Below are 20,993 nucleotides of genomic sequence, written 5' to 3' on the forward strand. Positions count from 1 at the left end.
TTAAGTTATGTGCTTAGATCCTTAGGGATCTCTGTTTATTGTATCTGTCTCTCACCTCACTGAATGCTGAAAGACGACACTTTTGACCTTCAAGTGTGTTCAGGAAGGGTTTCAAGAGATTTTAAATGTTTTTAGAGCCAAAATACGTGGCCCTAAATGAACAGAACAGGTCTTGCGTATTGTGCTACTTCCCTGCCGTAAAGCCAGTCCAGTTCTGTAGGGATAGGTTTAGTATACAAAACGTTCTTTCAGAGAGACACATCTTTTGGGAAAATGTAGCTTAAGTGCCCTGAATTAGCCACAGCGCCTAAGATGTTGCTCAACCGCTAGCACTACAATAATGAGATGAAACAGCAATGTTCTTCTAAAATGGCTGACCTCCCTCAGATCACCACATTGCTTCCACTTGCCTTCCACTTTAGGCAATTTGGAATTCTAGCGGGTGAACACTGCCCTCTTCAGGTCGATGAGTGGAAATGCATGTGATGTTTTGCAATTGTACTGCTCGTGCTACATCATGTCGATCTGTCTGAAGGATCTGAATGTCGTTGAGTAGTTCTACGGACCTCATTTGGTTGTACATAAGAATAAAATGCGCGGTGTTGTTCTTGTTCAATACACACTCTTGATCATGCATTGTCACACGTGTGTATCACTTGTATTAGAGCACCGAGCACTTTCTTACCACACACCCACCGCGCTGTCAGATTGTTTTATTTTTTTTTTATATACAATTAAATGCATTTATCATTGGATGTCTGTGTACATTGATTGTGATATATATGTTCTTCGGACCACTGTTCTTCCTGTATAAACTTACTCAAGGTCCCTGACGACACCCGGGTTCCCGTGTTACCTATCATAGTCACCTTTGTGCACCGTGTTTCACACTCCATTCAAGTCTTGTGTTAAGGGGCGGTGGTGGGATGGGGTGTGGCAGGGGTGCTGAGGACGGCAGAGGGCAGGGGAGGATGAGGTATGGCAGGAGAGAGGGTGACATCTCCCCTGTGCCGAGGTGAGGTGTGGGGCAGGATGAGGCCTGACAGGAGAGAGGATGACATGCTCCCCTGTGCCAAGGTGGAGGGGGCAGGGGTAGACGCATCAGGGCTTGGGAGGGTGGCAATGCTTGTTAAGTTGTAACTTCAGGAATCAACAGTTTTATAAATCTTAGGGAGAGAGGGGCATCCGACTGACACCCTGCCAATGTTATGAGGTCCATGTAGGATTAACTGCTCCAGTCCAAGCTTTGTTTTTTTGCATTCTGGGAGTTGTAGTCTTCTTTGTCCGATTATAAAATCAGCCCTACACATGCCCAGAAGTCATGCTAACCGCATTTAACGTGAGACGCTGTTTTTCTTTTTTAGGACTTAAGGACTCCGGCCTGCCTTCAGTCTGAAAACAAATACCAGCCCAAGGCTTTCCCACGTGACTGGAGGCTAGGCACTCCCTGGGGGCGGGGGCATGGAGGGAATCCATCTGTCCATCACAGTGGGGGGTTGTTACTCCCAGAAAAGAAGAGATCAATGCATTTCTTTGATAATCAAACAGAACTAGTATGGACCAGAAAAACAAGAAAACGTCCCACCGCACACCCAGTTGTTGCTCTTTGTCTTTTAAGGCGTGGTCGAAAAATTCCATCCTCGGGGGATGACGGATAAGTCCACAAACTGCCCACACATTCCAAAAACAATGTGAGACCATTAAGAGGAAAGAGGTACATGAAGTTTGTAGTTTCTGTAACGACCTGAGTGCGCCTAGAAAGCAGAAGAAAAAACATCTTAGTGACGGACATTAGTGAAATCAAAGGCTTGTCCCTGAATCATCTAAACCTGACATTCGGATTAACATCTGGTGGGCGTCACCATACAAGGAGGGAAAATCCAGTTTCGTGGCATTTTTTTCGAAACTGTTTGTTCAAACATGTTCGGTTTCCAGTAACTAGGTGCAGCTTTTGCCTGGAGGAAGGGGAGGGGTTGGGAGGGCATTAAATAGTCCTGCGACATCTCAATCCACCCACTTCCAGTGCCAGCCGCCAGTGCCTTCTTCCTGCTTGTGGTTGAGGTAAGTTTCATGCGCAGCTGTCAGGAGTCTCTGCTTGGCGCCATTGCAAGGAGGCTGGGTGCGGCGGCGGCGGCGGCGGCGGCGGGGCACCTTGTGGCTGGGCATGGTGTTTATGAGCAGTATTCACGGGTCTGCCTTATACCCATATTTGTGGCAGGAATAGGGAATGAGATTCGGGCCAGTATTTACTATAAGTGCGAGGCAACCTCTGAGCGGCGCTGATGGCGGGAAGAGCTCGAGGGCTCCGCAGACGCCGCGGGCTGGTAGGAGCGGGCATTTCGTGCCTCCCTCATGCCACGCAGAGATGTTTTAAGTGCCAAAACGTGCCCTCTCTCAGGCTCCCCGCCTTGCAAGGGCCCCCTGTGAGAGTGAACCTCTCTCTTTGACCTCTCTATTTTTTTAATCTAACTATCTCTACCTCTATGCCTGAATGTCTAAGCAGTGCCATTTTAAGGATTTTTGAGTCACAGGCAAGACATATGTCAACTGCTTTTGTGTGACCCTGTTAAAGGTTAACATAATTTATTAATGTCTGGCACCATGTGGGCTAAAGCTGGAAGGTGACGGGTAATAACAGTTCAAAGCTGTTCTGTACGGGGGCCCCACCATTTATTTTTCCAGGGGCCACAAAATCCTTCAAATTACACTGATGCCATGAAAGGGGTCAGGAAAGCGCCTGGGCGCCAAAGCCAGGCGCCGCCTGAAGCCTGAGCGGGCTGTGATTTACTGGCCACATTCACCAGCTGGTAAAATCGGTTCTGGTGTTCACGCACCTGGAAATCTTCAAGTGGTAACACCAGGCCGGGTATGAATGGGCGCAGCATCAGACTACCCGAGAATACCCTCTACCCAACATATAATGAATTGGAGCCATTGGGGTCTGTTCTGGGGGCGTCAGTGTGGTCGACCAGGTGACTCCAAAAGTGCGTTAATGATAACGTTGACTTTTCATAACCCCCCCCCGCGGGTTGAAGTGTCTTTGCCGTCCAAGGGATACACGGGTCAGGGTTGTATTCTAAGTAAGGGGCTTCTTTGGAATTATAAAATGTCAACAAGACATTCGCAGGCGAGACAACCAGATGGCTGTGTGCACTCGGGAACATTCTTTCCTAGTCCTGGGCTTTTCATTAATATCAGTGTGCACTCTCGGAATTCTGCAGAAGTTTTCTGCCGGTGTCAAAACCATGGAAGCCCCCTTATGTTCGCTTCCCTTAAAATAGGAGCAGGGTTGAAATATGGTAAAATATTTGAAAACCGGATCATTTACTATTCCAACACTGTCATTGGTTATTTGAGGAAAGAACATTTTTGGTACCTCACGAGTGGGAGAGTGAAATGCAGGCGTGGTAAAGTGAATTCATAAACTTACTAAAGCTGTAGGGCCTGGAAGGATTGACTCACTAAAGCTGGTAGGGCCTAGAAGGATGGGCTCACTAAAGCTGTAGGGCGTGGAAGGATGGGCTCACTAAAGCTGGTAGGGTGTGGCAGGGTGGGCTCACTAAAGCTGTGGGGTGGAAGGATGGGCTCACTAAAGCTGTGGGGTGGAAGGATGGGCTCACTAAAGCTGTGGGGTGGAAGGATGGGCTCCCTAAAACTGGTAGGGCGTGGAAGGTTGGCCTCACTAAAGCTGGTAGGGGTGGAAGGATGGGCTCACTAAAGCTGTGGGGTGGAAGGATGGGCTCACTAAAGCTGTGGGGTGGAAGGATGGGCTCACTAAAGCTGGTAGGGTGTGGAAGGATGGGCTCACTAAAGCTGTAGGGTGGAAGGATGGGCTCACTAAAGCTGTAGGGTGGAAGGGTGGGCTCACTAAAGCTGTAGGGTGGAAGGATGGGCTCACTAAAGCTGTAGGGTGTGGCAGGATGGGCTCACTAAACCTGTAGGGTGTGGCAGGATGGGCTCACTAAAGCTGTAGGTCCTGGAAGGATGGGCTCACTAAAGCTGGTAGGGCGTGGAAGGATGGGCTCACTAAAGCTGTAGGGCGTGGAAGGATGGGCTCACTAAAGCTGTAGGGCGTGAAAGGATGGGCTCACTAAAGCTGGTAGGGTGTGGAAGGATGGGCTCACTAAAGCTGTAGGGCGTGGAAGGATGGGCTCACTAAAGCTGTAGGGCGTGGAAGGATGGGCTCACTAAAGCTGTAGGGTGGAAGGATGGGCTCACTAAAGCTGTAGGGCGTGGAAGGATGGGCTCACTAAAGCTGGTAGGGTGTGGACGGATGGGCTCACTAAAGCTGTAGGGCGTGGAAGGATGGGCTCACTAAAGCTGTAGGGTGGAAGGATGGGCTCACTAAAGCTCTAGGGCGTGGAAGGATGGGCTCACTAAAGCTCTAGGGCGTGGAAGGATGGGCTCACTAAAGCTGGTAGGGTGTGGAAGGATGGGCTCACTAAAGCTGTAGGGCGTGGAAGGATGGGCTCACTAAAGCTGTAGGGTGGAAGGATGGGCTCACTAAAGCTGGTAGGGTGTGGAAGGATGGGCTCACTAAAGCTGTAGGGCGTGGAAGGATGGGCTCACTAAAGCTGTAGGGTGGAAGGATGGGCTCACTAAAGCTCTAGGGCGTGGAAGGATGGGCTCACTAAAGCTGGTAGGGTGTGTAAGGATGGGCTCACTAAAGCTGTAGGGCGTGGAAGGATGGGCTCACTAAAGCTGTAGGGTGGAAGGATGGGCTCACTAAAGCTGTGGGGTGGAAGGATGGGCTCACTAAAGCTGGTAGGGTGTGGAAGGATGGGCTCACTAAAGCTGTAGGGTGGAAGGATGGGCTCACTAAAGCTGGTAGGGTGTGGAAGGATGGGCTCACTAAAGCTGTGGGGTGGAAGGATGGGCTCACTAAAGCTGGTAGGGTGTGGAAGGATGGGCTCACTAAAGCTGTAGGGTGGAAGGATGGGCTCACTAAAGCTGTGGGGCGTGGAAGGATGGGCTCACTAAAGCTGTGGGGCGTGGAAGCATGGGCTCACTAAAGCTGTGGGGCGTGGAAGGATGGGCTCACTAAAGCTGTAGGGCGTGGAAGCATGGGCTCACTAAAGCTGTGGGGCGTAGAAGGATGGGCTCACTAAAGCTGGTAGGGTGTGGAAGGATGGGCTCACTAAAGCTGTAGGGCGTGGAAGGATGGGCTCACTAAAGCTGTAGGGTGGAAGGATGGGCTCACTAAAGCTGTAGGGCGTGGAAGGATGGGCTCACTAAAGCTGGTAGGGTGTGGAAGGATGGGCTCACTAAAGCTGGTAGGGTGTGGAAGGATGGGCTCACTAAAGCTGTAGGGCGTGGAAGGATGGGCTCACTAAAGCTGTAGGGTGGAAGGATGGGCTCACTAAAGCTGTAGGGCGTGGAAGGATGGGCTCACTAAAGCTGGTAGGGTGTGGAAGGATGGGCTCACTAAAGCTGGTAGGTCGTGGAAGGATAGGCTCACTAAAGCTGTAGGGCGTGGAAGGATGGGCTCACTAAAGCTGTAGGGTGGAAGGATGGGCTCACTAAAGCTGGTAGGGTGTGGAAGGATGGGCTCACTAAAGCTGTAGGGCGTGGAAGGATGGGCTCACTAAAGCTGGTAGGTCGTGGAAGGATAGGCTCACTAAAGCTGGTAGAGCATGGAAGGATGGGCTCACTAAAGCTGGTGGGGTGGAAGGATGGGCTCACTAAAGCTGTAGGGTGTGGCAGGGTGGGCTCTCTAAAGCTGGTAGGGCCTAGAAGGATGGGCTCACTAAAGCTGGTAGGGTGTGGAAGGGTGGGCTCACTAAAGCTGGTAGGGCACTGAAGGATGGGCTCACTAAAGCTGGTAGGGCGTGGAAGGGTGGGCTCACTAAAGCTGGTGTGGTGGAAGGATGGGCTCACTAAAGCTGTAGGGCGTGGAAGGATGGGCTCACTAAAGCTGTAGGGCGAGGAAGGATGGGCTCACTAAAGCTGTAGGACGTGAAAGGATGGGCTCACTAAAGCTGGTGGGTGTGGAAGGATGGGCTCACTAAAGCTGTGGGCCGTGGAAGGATGGGCTCACTAAAGCTGTGGGGAGTGGAAGGATGGGCTCACTAAAGCTGTAGGGCGTGGAAAGATGGGCTCACTAAAGCTGTAGGGCGTGGAAGGATGGGCTCACTAAAGCTGGTAGGGCCTGGAAGGATGGGCTCACTAAAGCTGTAGGGCGTGGAAGGATGGGCTCACTAAAGCTGTAGGGCGTGGAAGGATGGGCTCACTAAAGCTGTAGGGCGTGGAAGGATGGGCTCACTAAAGCTGTAGGGTGTGGAAGGATGGGCTCACTAAAGCTGTAGGGCGTGGAAGGATGGGCTCACTAAAGCTGTAGGGCGTGGAAGGATGGGCTCACTAAAGCTGTGGGGCGTGGAAGGGTGGGCTCACTAAAGCTGGTAGGGTGCAAACGAATGGACTCACTAAAGCTGTAGGGCGTGGAAGGATGGGCTCACTAAAGCTGTAGGGCGTGGAAGGATGGGCTCACTGAGGCTGGTAGGGCGTGGAAGGGTGGGCTCACTAAAGCTGGTAGGGTGCAAACGAATGGACTCACTAAAGCTGTAGGGCGTGGAAGGATGAGCTCACTGAGGGGCTTCTTTACAAGCCTGTTGCCCTGCCTGTTCTTTATTCTTCCTATTTTAAAAGTTGCGCACCAGAGGCGCAGGGGACTGAAAAAAAAGGCCCAAAGCTGGTAGGGCATGAAAGGATGTCCTCACTAAAGCTGATACAGTGTGGAAGCATAGGCTCACTAAAACTGGTAGGGCCTAAAATGATGGGCTCACTAAAGCTGTTGGGCGTGGAAGGGTGGGCTCACTAAAGCTGTGGGGTGTGGAAGGGTGGGCTCACTAAAGCTGATAGGGTGTGGAAGGATGGGCTCACTAAAGCTGTAGGACGTGGAAGAATGGGCTCACTAAAGCTGTGGGGCATGGGAGGATGGGCTCACTAAAGCTGGTAGGGTGTTGAAGGATGGGCTCACTAAAGCTGGTAGGGCGTGGAAGGGTGGGCTCACTAAAGCTGTGGGGCGTGGAAGGATGGGCTCACTAAAGCTGTAGGGCGTGGAAGGGTGGGCTCACTAAAGCTGTGGGGCGTGGGAGGATGGGCTCACTAAAGCTGTGGGGCGTGGGAGGATGGGCTCACTAAAGCTGTAGGGCGTGGAAGGATGGGCTCACTAAAGCTGGTGGGTGTGGAAGGATGGGCTCACTAAAGCTGTGGGGCGTGGGAGGATGGGCTCACTAAAGCTGTGGGGCGTGGGAGGATGGGCTCACTAAAGCTGTGGGGCGTGGAAGGATGGGCTCACTAAAGCTGTGGGGCGTGGAAGGATGGGCTCACTAAAGCTGTGGGGCGTGGAAGGAAGGGCTCACTAAAGCTGTGGGGCGTGGAAGGAAGGGCAGCTTCATTATACGGAATACCACGCTTCCTTGTTTTAGGAGCACTGCCCCTGCTGACAGAGCAGCTCTACCCTCATGTAACAACTAAGACAAAGAAACTCAGCAGTCATAAAATAAATATCGCACGTTCCAGATAAAACTTCCAGTGCTACAGTGGTAGATGCTAAACCCACGGTAATCTGATGATCAAAACGCTGCGCCAGCCTACACCAGAAGGCTTTCAATTACCCTAATATATGCGCTGAAAATGCACCAGCAAACTCTCACACAATTACCTTCATGGTTAGTGTACGGGTACTGTTTTGCACTAATGTTAAGGCCTGCAAGTACTCCTAAACTACATTCGTCTAATTAATGTACCACTTCAGTAGAGTTGACGCAACAGTTGTTGTCCTGTGTGTGTTGGCTGGCTGTCTTCTGTCTTTAGACATGACCTCCTGCCGCACTCCTCTGCCCAGAAATCCTTCACTGTTCACCTCTCCCAGGTATACCCTGCGCTACTGACGTGGCTGATGGCAGACATTGGATTACCAGAGCTGGCTCATGTAGACTAGGCCCAGCATGTGCCTTGTCTTCAGAGGGGTGATGTTATCCAGCCTAGGGCAGAGTCAAACCTCTTGCCTGAACCTTCTCAATGAATCCCCAGCAGGGTTGGTTACCACAGGGATGTCCACGTTTGTTGGTTTCTCATTTTGTTCCACACTTTGAAGTTCTTGGTTTACATTTCATCACAGTTTTTCTTCTCCTAGTCAATTCTTACCACTTAGCCAGATCTTTTTCACTCTAATCAATCTCTGCGAAGCTACAAAAGATTTACAGAATGTTTCTTTGCAAGTGTTTATTTGCTGAGTGTTTTCGGCACAGAAGCATTTTAATGGAGATTATACGCAGAACAATTTTGTTAGTATTAAGTGATCATATCTGACACAAATTGTCCCAGAAGTCATGATGTTGAGAAAGGAAACATTTGCCGCATTTTATAAAGACCTTCATGAAGATTGCCAAAAAAATCAAAACATTGCACACACTTTCCCAGAAGGCACAGTGGTCTGTGGCTGATTCACACCTGTCTGTTTTAGTCCTTAAGAGATCACCAGTTGCTGTTGATATGCAATCCGACCTAAGGCCGACTTTAACCTTTAACTGGATCACTTGCTAGGGTGCGGTCATTCAGTTTGGTGCGGATTCCACCAATGAAGTCTTCAAAGCGATCTGGTCTGTCCAATGTCCCCATCTGACATGGACATGATGGCGCTTTTGGGAACAAAGCAAGTTTTTTCAGCCCTGGCTACAACAGATCCTTCTAACTCTGTGCTCTGAAATGATTGGGGTCCTTACCTCTTTACTTGGCTTCTTCAGGATCTCCCACAATAATAATGCCCCTCCCCAGGGAAATTCGTCCACTGCCTGGCTTCTTCCCATCATTCCACATCAACATTCCCGCTCCACTACTCTCACTTAACTCTATGCTTGGTCAACATTTTCTTTACCTCTGCATAAAGTCATGTAAGTCGTAGGATTTCATGTTACACCAGGTAGGCGACATTCCCAAAACAATGTCACGTCCCTTGATTATGAGTTTGTCCAGGTACAAATCCTATCGCAGGAGCATGGGGACACTGAATGAATAGAACTTGAGCAGCTGTTGGTCATGGCACTTGAGTGTTCTGCGGGTTTTTTCTTTTTACGCAAAATGCATTCTTGAACCCAAAAAGGGTGCAAAAACACACTTTCAATACAATATAGTCATAAATGCAGCATTGCATGTAGTTTTTTTCCAAATTTCGTGTAATTACTCAAAAGTACTTTTCGGGAATTTCGCACACCCCTACCTAATTCTGGTGACCAGCCCTAGGTGGGTCTTGTATAACGTACACCTAAGCTCGTGGAAATATTACACATCTTATGATTAGTTAGGAAGCTTTCACCACCTGTGTTAGAAAACCTTTGCTGTTGCGCCCGTGCCATATTACAGATGCAGGCGCAATGGCAAACAAGCCTCTGGAAGGTCACCGCACAGGAGGTGGCACCCAGTTACTGTGCCCCCCTAAGACAACCCATGGAAAGAGGGTACAGAGGTTTCACTACCTCAAGGCATTCCCCACAGGTGTTTGGAGTTACACACTGCACCCACCAGCTGGGGGATCTCTGGCCCCTCTTAAAAAGGGGGGAGGGGCTGCTTCCATTCTACTGTGTATCTGCGTCCTGTCGCTATCATACAAAATGAAGCACTTCGAACAAGGGATGACTTCATAACTAGTTGCTCAGTATTTTATTGGTATGTTTTGGACACGCCCATCAATGACGATCCTGGGTATTGAAGACATTAAAAGAAATTAACAAGACAGGAACTGCCACCTCTATAATGGACCGCTCACGACTATAACCGTATTACCACCATCCGGGCTGAAGGACCCTGAAGAATCCACACTGATTCGTATGAGTTTGAAAGTTGACTTTACGGCAGCCCCAGGAGCAGAGGACCACAGGCCCCGGGATAACCAACCACCACCAGTCTACAGCTCTCTCCAGTCTCTAACTCTAAGGTTTAAGCAGCACTGTGGGCTCTATTCCAGGAAAGGACTTAGAATACAGAATAACAACACAACACTCCCAGGCCACGAGCTTGCTTTGCTTGCATAAGTCCCTTCCAATACCCCTTCTAACACACCCATGTTCCATGTGATGTTGTTAAATCAAATGTTACTCATCTGGTCCACCTTGAAGAAACTCAACTTGGAGGCATTGCATCTGTTAAACTGACCTCTGATCTGTAGTAGGGGCTTTAGGAGACTGGGCTGTGATGACCTGCAGAAATGTGGGTCACTCAGATCAGACTTAACAATGGCGGGAGCAAGATCACACAAAGACAGTAAATCTAGGAGGAGGCAGATGAAATGGAGCTACAGATTGTGGGGCAAGACTATGAAACTGTTATCGGACTGCACTCTTGTGTTTTGTGTCGTGGGCATGTTACATCTTGGCTCAGTGGCCGGTAATTCAAGCGGGGGCCGGTGGGCCACCGATGCACACACATACTCAGGCTCACCCACCTACATGCACACTCACTCATACTCATCTATTCACAAGTGTACAACTGCACACATACATTTACCAGTCACAAGCACATACACACACATGCACCCATTCACCGTACGTACACAACCACACAAATACACATCCATACACACACAGATGCACCAAACATAAGAAACTTGCCTGGAGCTGTAATCTCAAGTGGTGAGAGGGACCGCTTGGTGGGTCCTGTAGTATTAGGACCATATTCTATTGGTCAGCCAATGAGAGGAGGCAGCAGTCCCTTACTCGTCACAGAGTGGGATGGGGTCAGGAAGACTGCTCGCCCCACCTAGCTCTGTGACGAGGTGTCACTGATGGACAGTCGACCCTGGGCACTTCAGGGCTCAAAACTACACCACCCGGGTCAGAGTATATCTGTGACGCACTCCCTCGCCATGAGGGGGAGAACCTCCAAGCCCTTTGCTGGACTGAGGAGGTCCAGAGACAATTTAAGGCACAGGGAAAGTGGGCAATTGCCGGGGGGCTTCATTCTCCAAAGGGCCACCTGGAAAAGTAATTTTTCCCCTCGTTGATGTCTGTCTAATCTATTTCTCTATCTGCCTATCTCTATATTTGACTCTGTCTCTCTACCACGTGTAATTCTAAGGGTTTTTGGGGTTTGAGGAAAGAGATATTTCGATTGCTTCTGTGCCTACAGGGGTCCCCAAAATATGCCTTGACACGGAGGAGAATGTCTGTCAGACTGACCTTTGCTCAGACTGACAGACACTCTACATTTCTGCAAAAAAGGAATGTGGTGGGGCCCCTTTGCTCTAATGGACGGGCCGCTACTGCGTTCGGAGAAGCCCAGAGAATAAACAAATCATATAGGAATCAAAATAAAAGAACTGTGCTTGACACTGACAAATACACGTAGGCAGAAGCTGTCCTTTGAACTAGGAAAGCCAAACTGCATAATTTTCTTTGTGGCTATAATATCCCTAAGCAAGATTTGCAAAATAATGATTTTAATTAAAAAGAGGATTGTCTGTCTCTTGCATGACGTTTTAAACAAACAAGTCTTGTATGATCCAGAAAGGAAACTTGAGCATGTAGATAACCCTGCTAGGATATATTTTGTGCAAACCAGTCTCCTTCCAGCAAAACGTTCATGAAATTTCACGTAACACGCAATATGTCAATATCACCGAAACAATTACAATGTTGCCCAGGCCAGGCCTATTTGGAGTGCACAAATCATCAAGAGGAGTTATAGAGTTATACGTTGGGCTGGACCAGAGGGTGGGAGGGGACTGTAGGTAGTTCTCACTTAATGTGGAGAAGTGTGGCTCACTGGTTAGAGCAGGCAGACCCTGAAGCAGAGGTCAGACCCGGGACCAGGGTTCAATTCCCGACGCGGCAGGGTCTTGAGCTCAAATGTCCATGGACTTGATCATTCTCGCTTCGGTGCCTGACCTAATCATGGGTTCACACTATGCAACTCTGGGCATTAAGCTTGCTTAATCTCCACAACGGCCCCCCTGTGGCGGGATGCCTGGCTTTCACCTTGGGGATGCCCTGTAGGGGCTATCTCCCAGGGAAAAGCCAGGACGGGTTCCCAAGGCAAGTGCGGAGATACCCCTTCGGGGGTCGATTCAGGCGCTATATAAGAAACATAATAATAATAATGGTCAGTGGGTGATTACTGTATCATAAATACAGTATTTGGCATTTTAAATCCCTAACTCTGACTGCGGTATTCATTTCTTTACAGATCGAAGCACCAGTTATAATGACTCTGGAACAGCTCTGTGCGGTCATGCTCCAGACCTTCAAAAAATACTCTGGAGCAGATGGCAAGAGTGGCGAACTCGACCAGAAAGAGCTGCAACTTCTAGTGAAGACTGAGTTCCCATCTTTATCTGTGAGTACATTGTAGAATGAAGATTGACTAAAGTAGGACATTTATTTCCCCTTTTCACAGATATGACATGCACAACCAATCTGTACTTCGTTTCCTCCTAATATGCTAGGGTGGGGGCTGCAATAGTCACTTTATTCCACTTTGCACCACTTTGGTGATGCTTTATTGCACTCTCCACTGTCTCCCCAGAAGGATTGCGCATGTAAACTTTAGAACAAAGGTTTCCTTGAAAGAATAGAGCTGATGGTTTTGGTAGCGGTGTCACTGTGGAGTGCTGTAGTATTCTAGTTTCCTATCCATTCTTGTGTGTGCCGTTTCCACCACATGCCTTGCCAGTGGAATGTTAGTGTGTTGATGTACTATGGAATTTTGGGTGTCTGTCAAGAAAAGCCACACTCATGATGGGTCTGAGCAGCATGCTGGCTGCTCCTGTGGGGCTCCTCTAGATATCTGCAATAAATCATCTTGAACTCAACAACCTGTCTGGACTTCATCCCTGCAAGTGCTCGGCTCCCTGACTAATGCTCTCCTTTTCAACATGTCGCCATGCTTCAACCCAAATTTCACCATAAAGATGTATGGCATCTGCCAACATCCCTTGTGGTTTAAGTATAGTACTGATGTTTTGCATCACAGCTGGAAAGGTATGACCATAGTCTGCTTTAGAAATAGCATTTCACATCTTGCTCTTCTACAAGGCCTAAAGAGCAGCCCAAGGGCCATCTTTTAATGACCCCATTAGGAGTGCCTTTGGAAACCACACCCTGAGTGTAGGTGCAAATCACAGAAAGAAGGAAGTAGGAAGACAGTTCTGGCTAAAATAGCATTCCAAGACATCCACTCCTGAGCCAGTTCTAAAAGTGGAGAACTCCTTACTCCAGGATATATGGGCACCATCAACACAAACGGCCTGTTTCAAGTGAGCAACATCGTGGTCTAGTCCTGACTAGAGCGGGGTGTGTACTTCCACCACTGATCTTGTAATGGCACAGGCTAGGTGCTGGACCTGGTCATGCCCCAGCAGATTCAGTGTGGGTTGTATGGTTTGTCTCAGAACTTTCTACTGGTGCCCGTGGGTGAGGCGAGGGCTCCTGGAGGTTATGAGGAACCAGGGAGGCTAAAAGGGAAGGGGGGGTCCCATAATTAACAAAGCTGATTCTTATCTTGAGCAGGAATGCAAGCTTCCCAGGTAATGCCCATAGTTCAGGATTAATCCACCTTCTCATTGTCTATGACGCTCTTCCTCTCTCTAGTGGGGGCCTCTGGAAGCATCAATACACTCAGTGCAGTGCTCTTGTACATTTCAGCTGAGCAGGTTCTCCTTTAAGGCTGCTGGTGACTGACAGCAGCAGCCCCAAGGACAGACCTTTAGGCTTGATATCTGCCTAGGAGGAAATAAGTTAGATTCTTCAATGGAGCCACCTTTAGATGCCTCGTAGGAGCAGCCACCTAGAAGACAGAGTGGCGAAGTCACTTAATTCCGAGGCTGAAATGGGCCCACAGAATCTGCCAGGGTTTGGGGATTGAGCGATCCGTGCTATTGGACTCCTCGCATTGTAGGGGCTGGCTCGCCAGGGCAAAACTAATACCTGCGTCTCCAGGGGCAGGACTTCTGTGTCCTGAGTATACTGACGACTGAGGGATGGGGCACGCCTTCCAATCCTTGCTCACCGTGAGGGAGTTGAAATGCTTCAAGAAAGTAATGTACTTCACATTTATAGACCTTCCTAATGATTGTTGCCTCCTCTTCTGCAGGGCGCCGGGAAAGACGAGAAGGCGGTGAAAGAAGTGATGAAAATGATGGACATGGATGGTGACAACAAGGTTACCTACAAGGAGTTTGCCATGTTTCTGGCTATTCTGAGTATGATAATGGAAGAAGGCTGTTAAAAATGGTGGTCTGAGTTGAATAAAAAATATTTTCTACACTTTTTGTTTATATTTTCTGATTTTAAAAAGTGCCTGTCTTTGCCAGTGAGGTTGCTACATGGTCAGTAGATGATAATTATCTGGAAGGTGGCCTTAGTAACTACTAGCGGCTGATTAATTTTCAAGCATTCACCTTTGCGTTGTACCCACTGTGGAAAGTCTGTTTCTCGCCCTGCATCCATGTGGAGTGGCTACTTTGGTGGGAAAATGCAAGGACGTAGATTCATATGGCATTATTACTGCGGGGGGTCACAAATCCACTAATAAATGCTGAAAGTCCGGTTCTGGGATGTCCTTTTTGGTCTGACAGTGGATGTCAACTTTCATATGGGTCTTACCTGTCCTATCCATGGAGTATGCTCAGGATGTTGACATAACCTCATCAGAACACTAAAAAAGAAGACTTAGGGCCAGGTGTACGCCCCTAGCATTTTGCAACTCGCAAAATGCGCTCAATTGCGAGTCGCCAAATGCTATGTACAACAGTGTTTGAGACACTGTTTGCGATTCCCATTGGGGTCGCAAATTGCATGCCTCATGAATATTAATGAGGCACTCGCAATTTGCGACCCTATTGGGAATGGCTGGCCCTCCCAGGTATGGTGGCCTGCTGGGCTCAGCAAACCTCCATATCTGGAACTGCTTTTAAATAATGCAGTTTTTTTAATGCAGCCCATTTTACTTAAAGAAAACGGGATGCATTTAAAAAAAAAGAAAAATTAAACCTTTTCATTTCATTTTCTAAGGGCAGGTAGTGGTTCCTGGGACCAATGCCTGCCCTTAAAAATATTTTCCCCTGCATTCACAAAGGGGAAGGGGTCCCCTGGGGACACCTTCCCTTTTGCGAGTGCTTTACTACCCTTCTGAAAAGGAAGGGACGCCCTAAGAATGCCCCTTTCTAATAGTGAGTTTCAAACTATATTTAGCGAGTTGCAAATAAATTGCAACTCGCTAAATAGGCTTAGTCCATGGCTCTTTTGAATTCTGCATGCGCACGCGCGTGGCAAACACGTTTCGGCATGCACAATAGGGTCGTACATCTGGTCCATAATGCTTGGTTTGGGTCTGCAGTGCTGCCGAGTGTATTTCGTTTTGCGCCTGCTCATATGGCCCGAATAACTCAGAGGCAGAGCTCCTGGAGTGTCAACGCTGAGGTTCAGAGCACACAACTGGGCCCTGCAGATAGTGGAAAAGAAGAACCATGATATGGTGTGAGGTCTCCAAATTCTGTCAGACTAGGAAGTCAAGGAGTTCAGGATTGTGGGCCAGCATATGGATAAGACATTTAGATAAATAGACTGAGAAAAAAAGAAAGCCACTGGATACATAGCGAACACCCTGACATTTTGAAAGGGAATCCTGTTACGCCACACTTACAGGTTTAATACATTATTATTGAAATTAAATAGAACATGCAACGCAGTAAATTGGTGCTTTGCAACAGAGAGCACAAGAAGATCATAACCGTGACAGGTTGCAAAACTCTCATAAGCAGAACTTTGACCGTGTCAATATTAACACAATCAGGAATTCTGCTGAGTCCGTCCTGAGGTCCTTTAAATGTGAACATCTTGACCAACACCACTGGCTCAAGTTATGGAGGCACAAAACTGGACACTGTAGCTGAAACGGACAACTATTTTAGCCCTATCACTGCATGGAAGTCTTTTTTTTGCTTTTTGTGACCTGGAAGGTTTAATTTTAATGCATTGTTGTCTGCATTTCCCATTCATCTTGTAGATGAGATTGTGAAAGTGCTGCATGACTCTACCTCAAGTAAGGTAGAGAAGCAGCTTCTTGAACTGTGTGTTTCTATAATGCTTTTTCAGCTGGTGGGGTTAGATTTACTGATGGCACAAGAGAGCGCTTGTGAGCTTGAAAAATCTTCCTAGTATGGCAAATGTGCTGTGGGTACTTGCAGCTTTCTTCTGAATACCTCCTTTCATTTGCATGTGGAAGCTACAGCAGCTCCACCAGCAAATAACGTTTTACAAAAATAATGACAAAATAAGCATTGGAAAGGCAAAGGCTGGCTGCCAACTGCAGAACTATTATCTTTAAAAAGGCTTGTTTTGAGCCACTATTATCAAAGAAAAAGGGGGGTGATGGGAGCTGATAAAGGTCCAGTGCCTGTGCCCCGAAGCTATAATTAAATCAGGAAGGGGGTCACTTCTCCTATTTCTTAGAGATAAAGATGCAAGAAAGATATCTAGGTTCTGGACAGAGAATTAGGGACAGTCAATAAGAATGTTTCTTGTTGCTCTCACACATCCCTAGGGATGTCATGCTTCATCATTGGGCAGGTGGTTCTCATCGGGCTGACGCTGCAATGCCCTATGGGTCACCCAAAGGGTCACTGTAGAGGAGATCTTTTGGTTTTACTGCTGTTTGATGAAGTCAAGGGTGTCCAAGTGGGGTGGTTTGTAATGTGTGCGATGACGTGAGTTAATTCCGACTAGGGAATGTCAGATTAATCTTTAATATACACATTCCCTTGCCAGGTCAAAAACCTACGTTTAGGGGTTGCAATGCGCCCAAGCAGTTCTGTGTAACTTTAGTGAGATAGAACATGGGCCAACATGTTTCTCGCCTCTGTTGTCTCTAAATGATCAGTGGAGCTTCTTCAGGACATAATAGAGGTAATCATCCTACCCCACACTTAAGTCATTATGAGCACTTCGCCTCTAAAGGTTGTGCCTACTTGTTTATGGTTAAAATGATCGTCCAACCTAAAGAGGATGAGAAGAGAAACAAGCGTTGAAAATGCAATAGGTCTCGCCTTTTATTCAGCTAAAGCCATTTGCTTTGCTATACAATACCATTAGCAAAGCAAATGGCTTTAAATGAATCCAAGGCGAGACCTATTGGATTTTCAATGCTTGTCCCTGTGGAGCATCACTAGGCCCCCCGTCCCCTATTATGAAGATCCATACACCATTAATTCCAGTAGTAGTTTCTTCAATTCTTCAAATGGAGGCCAACACGACTACTTCAGCTGACAGGCGATTGAAACTGTCATCTGTAACATTCTACCCTGCCATACACAACTAATGACATATATATAATTCTAAACATCACATTCTATAATCTAAGGGTAAACATAACAACCCCCACTCTTAGGCCATGTGCAGCCATAACCCGGCTTGCACTGCTGCTGTAGGACTCCTCCAACACTCCGCCCGGCCCCAGCTCATCCCATTGCTTACTTACTGATTCTGTGCATGTTTGCGTGACAATGATGGCCATCGGCTCATGTGTTGATGCTTCCTGCCACGGAGGATCATCTGCGGCGGCCCTAAGGACAGAGCATAGAAGACAGGAAAAACTGCTCTACACACTCAACAGGTGAGTCTGGGGCGGGGGGGGGGGGTTGAGTGGAGGAGATGGATGCATAGAAAGGCTGGTGAGTGGATGGATAGATTGATTGAGTTTTGGACGGTGGCTAGGTCGGTATATGAATGCATGGTTGGATGGACGGATACACAGATGGATGAATGATGAATGGGATCTCATGGATAGATATGTGGGTAGGTGAAAAGAGGGGTAGTTGGAAACATGGACAGTGGATTGGATGACTGAATGAATGAAGGTAGGTCCACTTATGCATTGGGCAGTTGCACACCGTTATTCACCAATCGATGGCCATTTGGAAGATGATGTGCGAGAAATATCCATGGGTTCCTGGCAGCTTCTTGGGGTGTGACGTCTAGTGCCTAGAGGCAGCTGGAGTGCTGCTGGGTTTACACCAACACATAACTCGGTTGACTAAAAATGGGCTGGATTTCTCAATCAGTAGGGGACAGAAACTGCGGACATGGAAAAGAATTGGGGGGCATATCATCAACGAGGCGATAAAAAATTATTGCCGCTTTTGCGTCTGTTTTTGGACGAAAAGTGGCGATAATTTTATCGCCTAATCAGCAAGGTCACGCTATCGCGTGAAACCTTGCATTAGCACCTGTTTTCTGAACGCCCAGCTTTGCATCTTTAATGAGATGCATAGTCGGCGTTCCTGCCCTGACATAACTGGAGAAATGTCGCTAGGCGACATTTCTCCAATTATCAATGGGCACGCTAACCTGCAGAGCGACAAGCAAAGTAGCGATAACCTCTGTTATCGCCAAACTTTGTGAGATTATCGCTGGATTTCCAGTGATAATCTCACATTTGGCAGTTAGCGTTTGGAATTTTATCGCTTTTGAGATAAGCGTTGCTAATAGCATGCTATCTCAGCAATAAAATTCCACGTTACCCGGCGATAATTATCCTAGCGCTAAGTGTGCTTAGCGATAATTATTGCAGGTCTTTGATGATATGCCCCTGGATGAGTAACGTCAACTCAGCGCTTAAAAGTGATCTAAGGTGTTCAGTGCTACATGAAGGGCACTACGGGCCGCTGCCTTAAGGCCCCGCTACTGGATGCCTCAAGAGAACCCCAGGTTGTAACAGCTTCACAAAAGGTGCCATAGCCAGCTGAAAGGTAGCACGCTCATGGCAACATGTCATTTTGCTTACGGCACCAAATACAGCAGCGCTATACAAATAATCAATATTATCCTATTCGTATGGCAGAGGGCATCCTGGCACTACTTGATCTGATGGCATTCTTCGACGCTATACATGACCACCTGGCCTCCAGTTAGGTTGGGTGCTAGCTCAGTGGGCCTCCTACTGGTTGTAGCGATCAGGAAGATGAGGGTTGCCCGTTTCACAGTGGTCCAGGAGGGCCTTGATGTCATCGGTGGCTGGGATCAGGGCTCTCTCACTGCTGTGGTTTGCTTGGAATCCAGATTGAGAGGGGTCTAGGAGGTGGTAGTGTTCCAGGTGTTTTGTGAGTTGTTGGTTGATAGCCTTTTAAAGAACCGTCACTGGAAAGAGGAGCAGAGAGATGGGCTGGTAGTTCCTCATTTCTGCTGGGTCAGCGGATGCTTCCTTCAGGAGGAGACTCACTTAAGCATGTTTCCAGTACTCAGGGAAGGAGGCCGTGGTGATGGAGGCATTCTGGACTTTTTTTGGCGACATCGTCAATCGTCTTGCTCCCGAGGTTAAAGTTGTGGTGAGGACATGGGTCCTTGGATGTACCTGACTGTACGAAGTTCATGATGGAGATCGCACTTGAGTTGTGAGTAGGAATGGGGGGCGCTCATGGAGTTTTTCACTCCATAGAATTCTGGGAAGTCATTCAAAACTCAGTAAAAGTCCACAGAGCTCTGCCCGCCATAGAGTGCACAAACATTGCAGAAATCCTGGTGCAAAGGATGAGGTGAAGGCCAGGAGCCTGTGCAGAGGTGGTGGGGAGGCCTGGGGTTGCCTGAGTGTTGTCGCTTCTTGCAGTATGTAAGCAGGGAAGGTGTTTGTTAATGGCTTGCTGATGAAGAGCCTACACTTGTTCTTCTGACTGTTATGTTAACAGTATTTGTTAAGTGCACGTACACCAACGGTTTCATGGCGCTCCAGTGAGGATCAAGGCAGTGACAGAGATCGCTTGATCAGTGTATGCTTGGATGAACAACCAGGTATTTAACTGTTTCTGAACTGGGCTAAAGAAGTCAGAGACCGGAAAATGCGTAGGATGTGGAAGCAGGTGGATGAGACTGCGTTACCCTGTTTCTGCTTAGATAACCTGCTGTCCAAGATGATGCTGAGGTTGCGGGTGAAGTCTGTCATGGCGATGTCAGGGCCAAGTTCAGCAGGCCACCAAGAGTCGTTCCATGGCAAGGTGTTGTTCCCGAAGATGAGGACTTACTGCTTGTCCGTTTTTGAGGTTTAGACAGTTGCCTTTCATCCAGTCTATGAAGTTCATCATACATCTGTGACAAGTAGAAGAATGTAGAAACAGGCTCCTGAGTCTGCATGGTTCTGTGTAGGCAAAGCAGGGAGCCGACAGGGCATCAGTCCTGGGCAACCAAGGACCAGGGTGCTCCATTATGAACTGGGCACCGAGGCCAAACATAGAAAATAAAGGATCGAGCCACATTTTTAATAGTGCGAGTCTACATGATAAAAGAAGAAAAAAGGAAGCTTTAGTGCTTCTAAAATATTCACTGCCTCAATCAAGTTGTTTCCCAGAATTCTCTGGAACGCATAGCCCATGTGCCTCTTTTGTATTTCTGGTGCCACAGATGCGACGGGGCACCACCAACAGTAGTAGTGAGTGCTGTGGGGACTGTACAATGTGGAGCAGCCCCACAAAGGCACCAACCGCCTTCCTGGCAGAAAAGCAAATGTCCTGGGGAATCTTTTCCATCGTTTTTAAACATTGACCAAGCTTGGGCTTTCGATCAGAAGCTCTGGAAGTCCGATCCTCTGTTGATTGGCTTCAAACCTGCATTTGCAGCATCTTAAAAGTAGACAAACAACTTATTTACATGTTACAGCGAATTGGAAATTCTGTATTTCTAACGATAAAGTTGTCAATGAAAGTCTATATGGTTTTTATGAAGGTCATTGTTAAATGGCATCACCAATGTGATAGTGTTGCATTAGTTTTCTCTGACATGGTCCAGCTTTTTATCAATGTGGCAACATCCTTACAAAGGCAAGAGGCCTGCCTTTAGATATTCACACCTAATGATGTTTTGTCTAGTATAGGTGGTGTGGTCTTAGGGTTCAAGGCTTGCTAGGGGTGTGAACTGTTAACAGGGTGTCACCATAGGTATTTCCATCTGCCTACTTATACATTGTTTTGAATTATTGCATAGTATTAAGTACTCTTTCTCTTTATAAGAAAAAGT

General features: G+C 47.9%; 1 protein-coding gene across 1 annotated transcript; it reads left to right on the top strand.

The window, feature by feature from the left end:
- The first annotated feature begins 1,935 nt into the window (after positions 1-1,935).
- On the top strand, positions 1,936-14,258 carry LOC147673651 (protein S100-A2-like). Its single transcript, XM_086947588.1, has 3 exons — positions 1,936-2,061; positions 12,181-12,330; positions 14,086-14,258. The coding sequence occupies exons 2-3, from the start codon at positions 12,199-12,201 to the stop codon at positions 14,218-14,220; spliced, it is 267 nt and encodes an 88-aa protein (XP_086803714.1). The 5' UTR covers positions 1,936-2,061; positions 12,181-12,198; the 3' UTR covers positions 14,221-14,258.
- Positions 14,259-20,993: the final 6,735 nt, after the last annotated feature.

The sequence above is a fragment of the Lissotriton vulgaris genome, chromosome 12 (assembly GCF_964263255.1).
Source record: "Lissotriton vulgaris chromosome 12, aLisVul1.2, whole genome shotgun sequence".
NCBI lineage: Eukaryota > Metazoa > Chordata > Amphibia > Caudata > Salamandridae > Lissotriton > Lissotriton vulgaris.

Bases quoted from the DNA above. Each gene is read 5' to 3' on its own strand.
- LOC147673651 (XM_086947588.1), top strand. From the start codon at position 12,199: ATGACTCTGGAACAGCTCTGTGCGGTCATGCTCCAGACCTTCAAAAAA. The intron at 12,331-14,085 runs GTGAGTACATTG...CCTCTTCTGCAG, and splicing joins CTGAGTTCCCATCTTTATCT to GGCGCCGGGAAAGACGAGAA.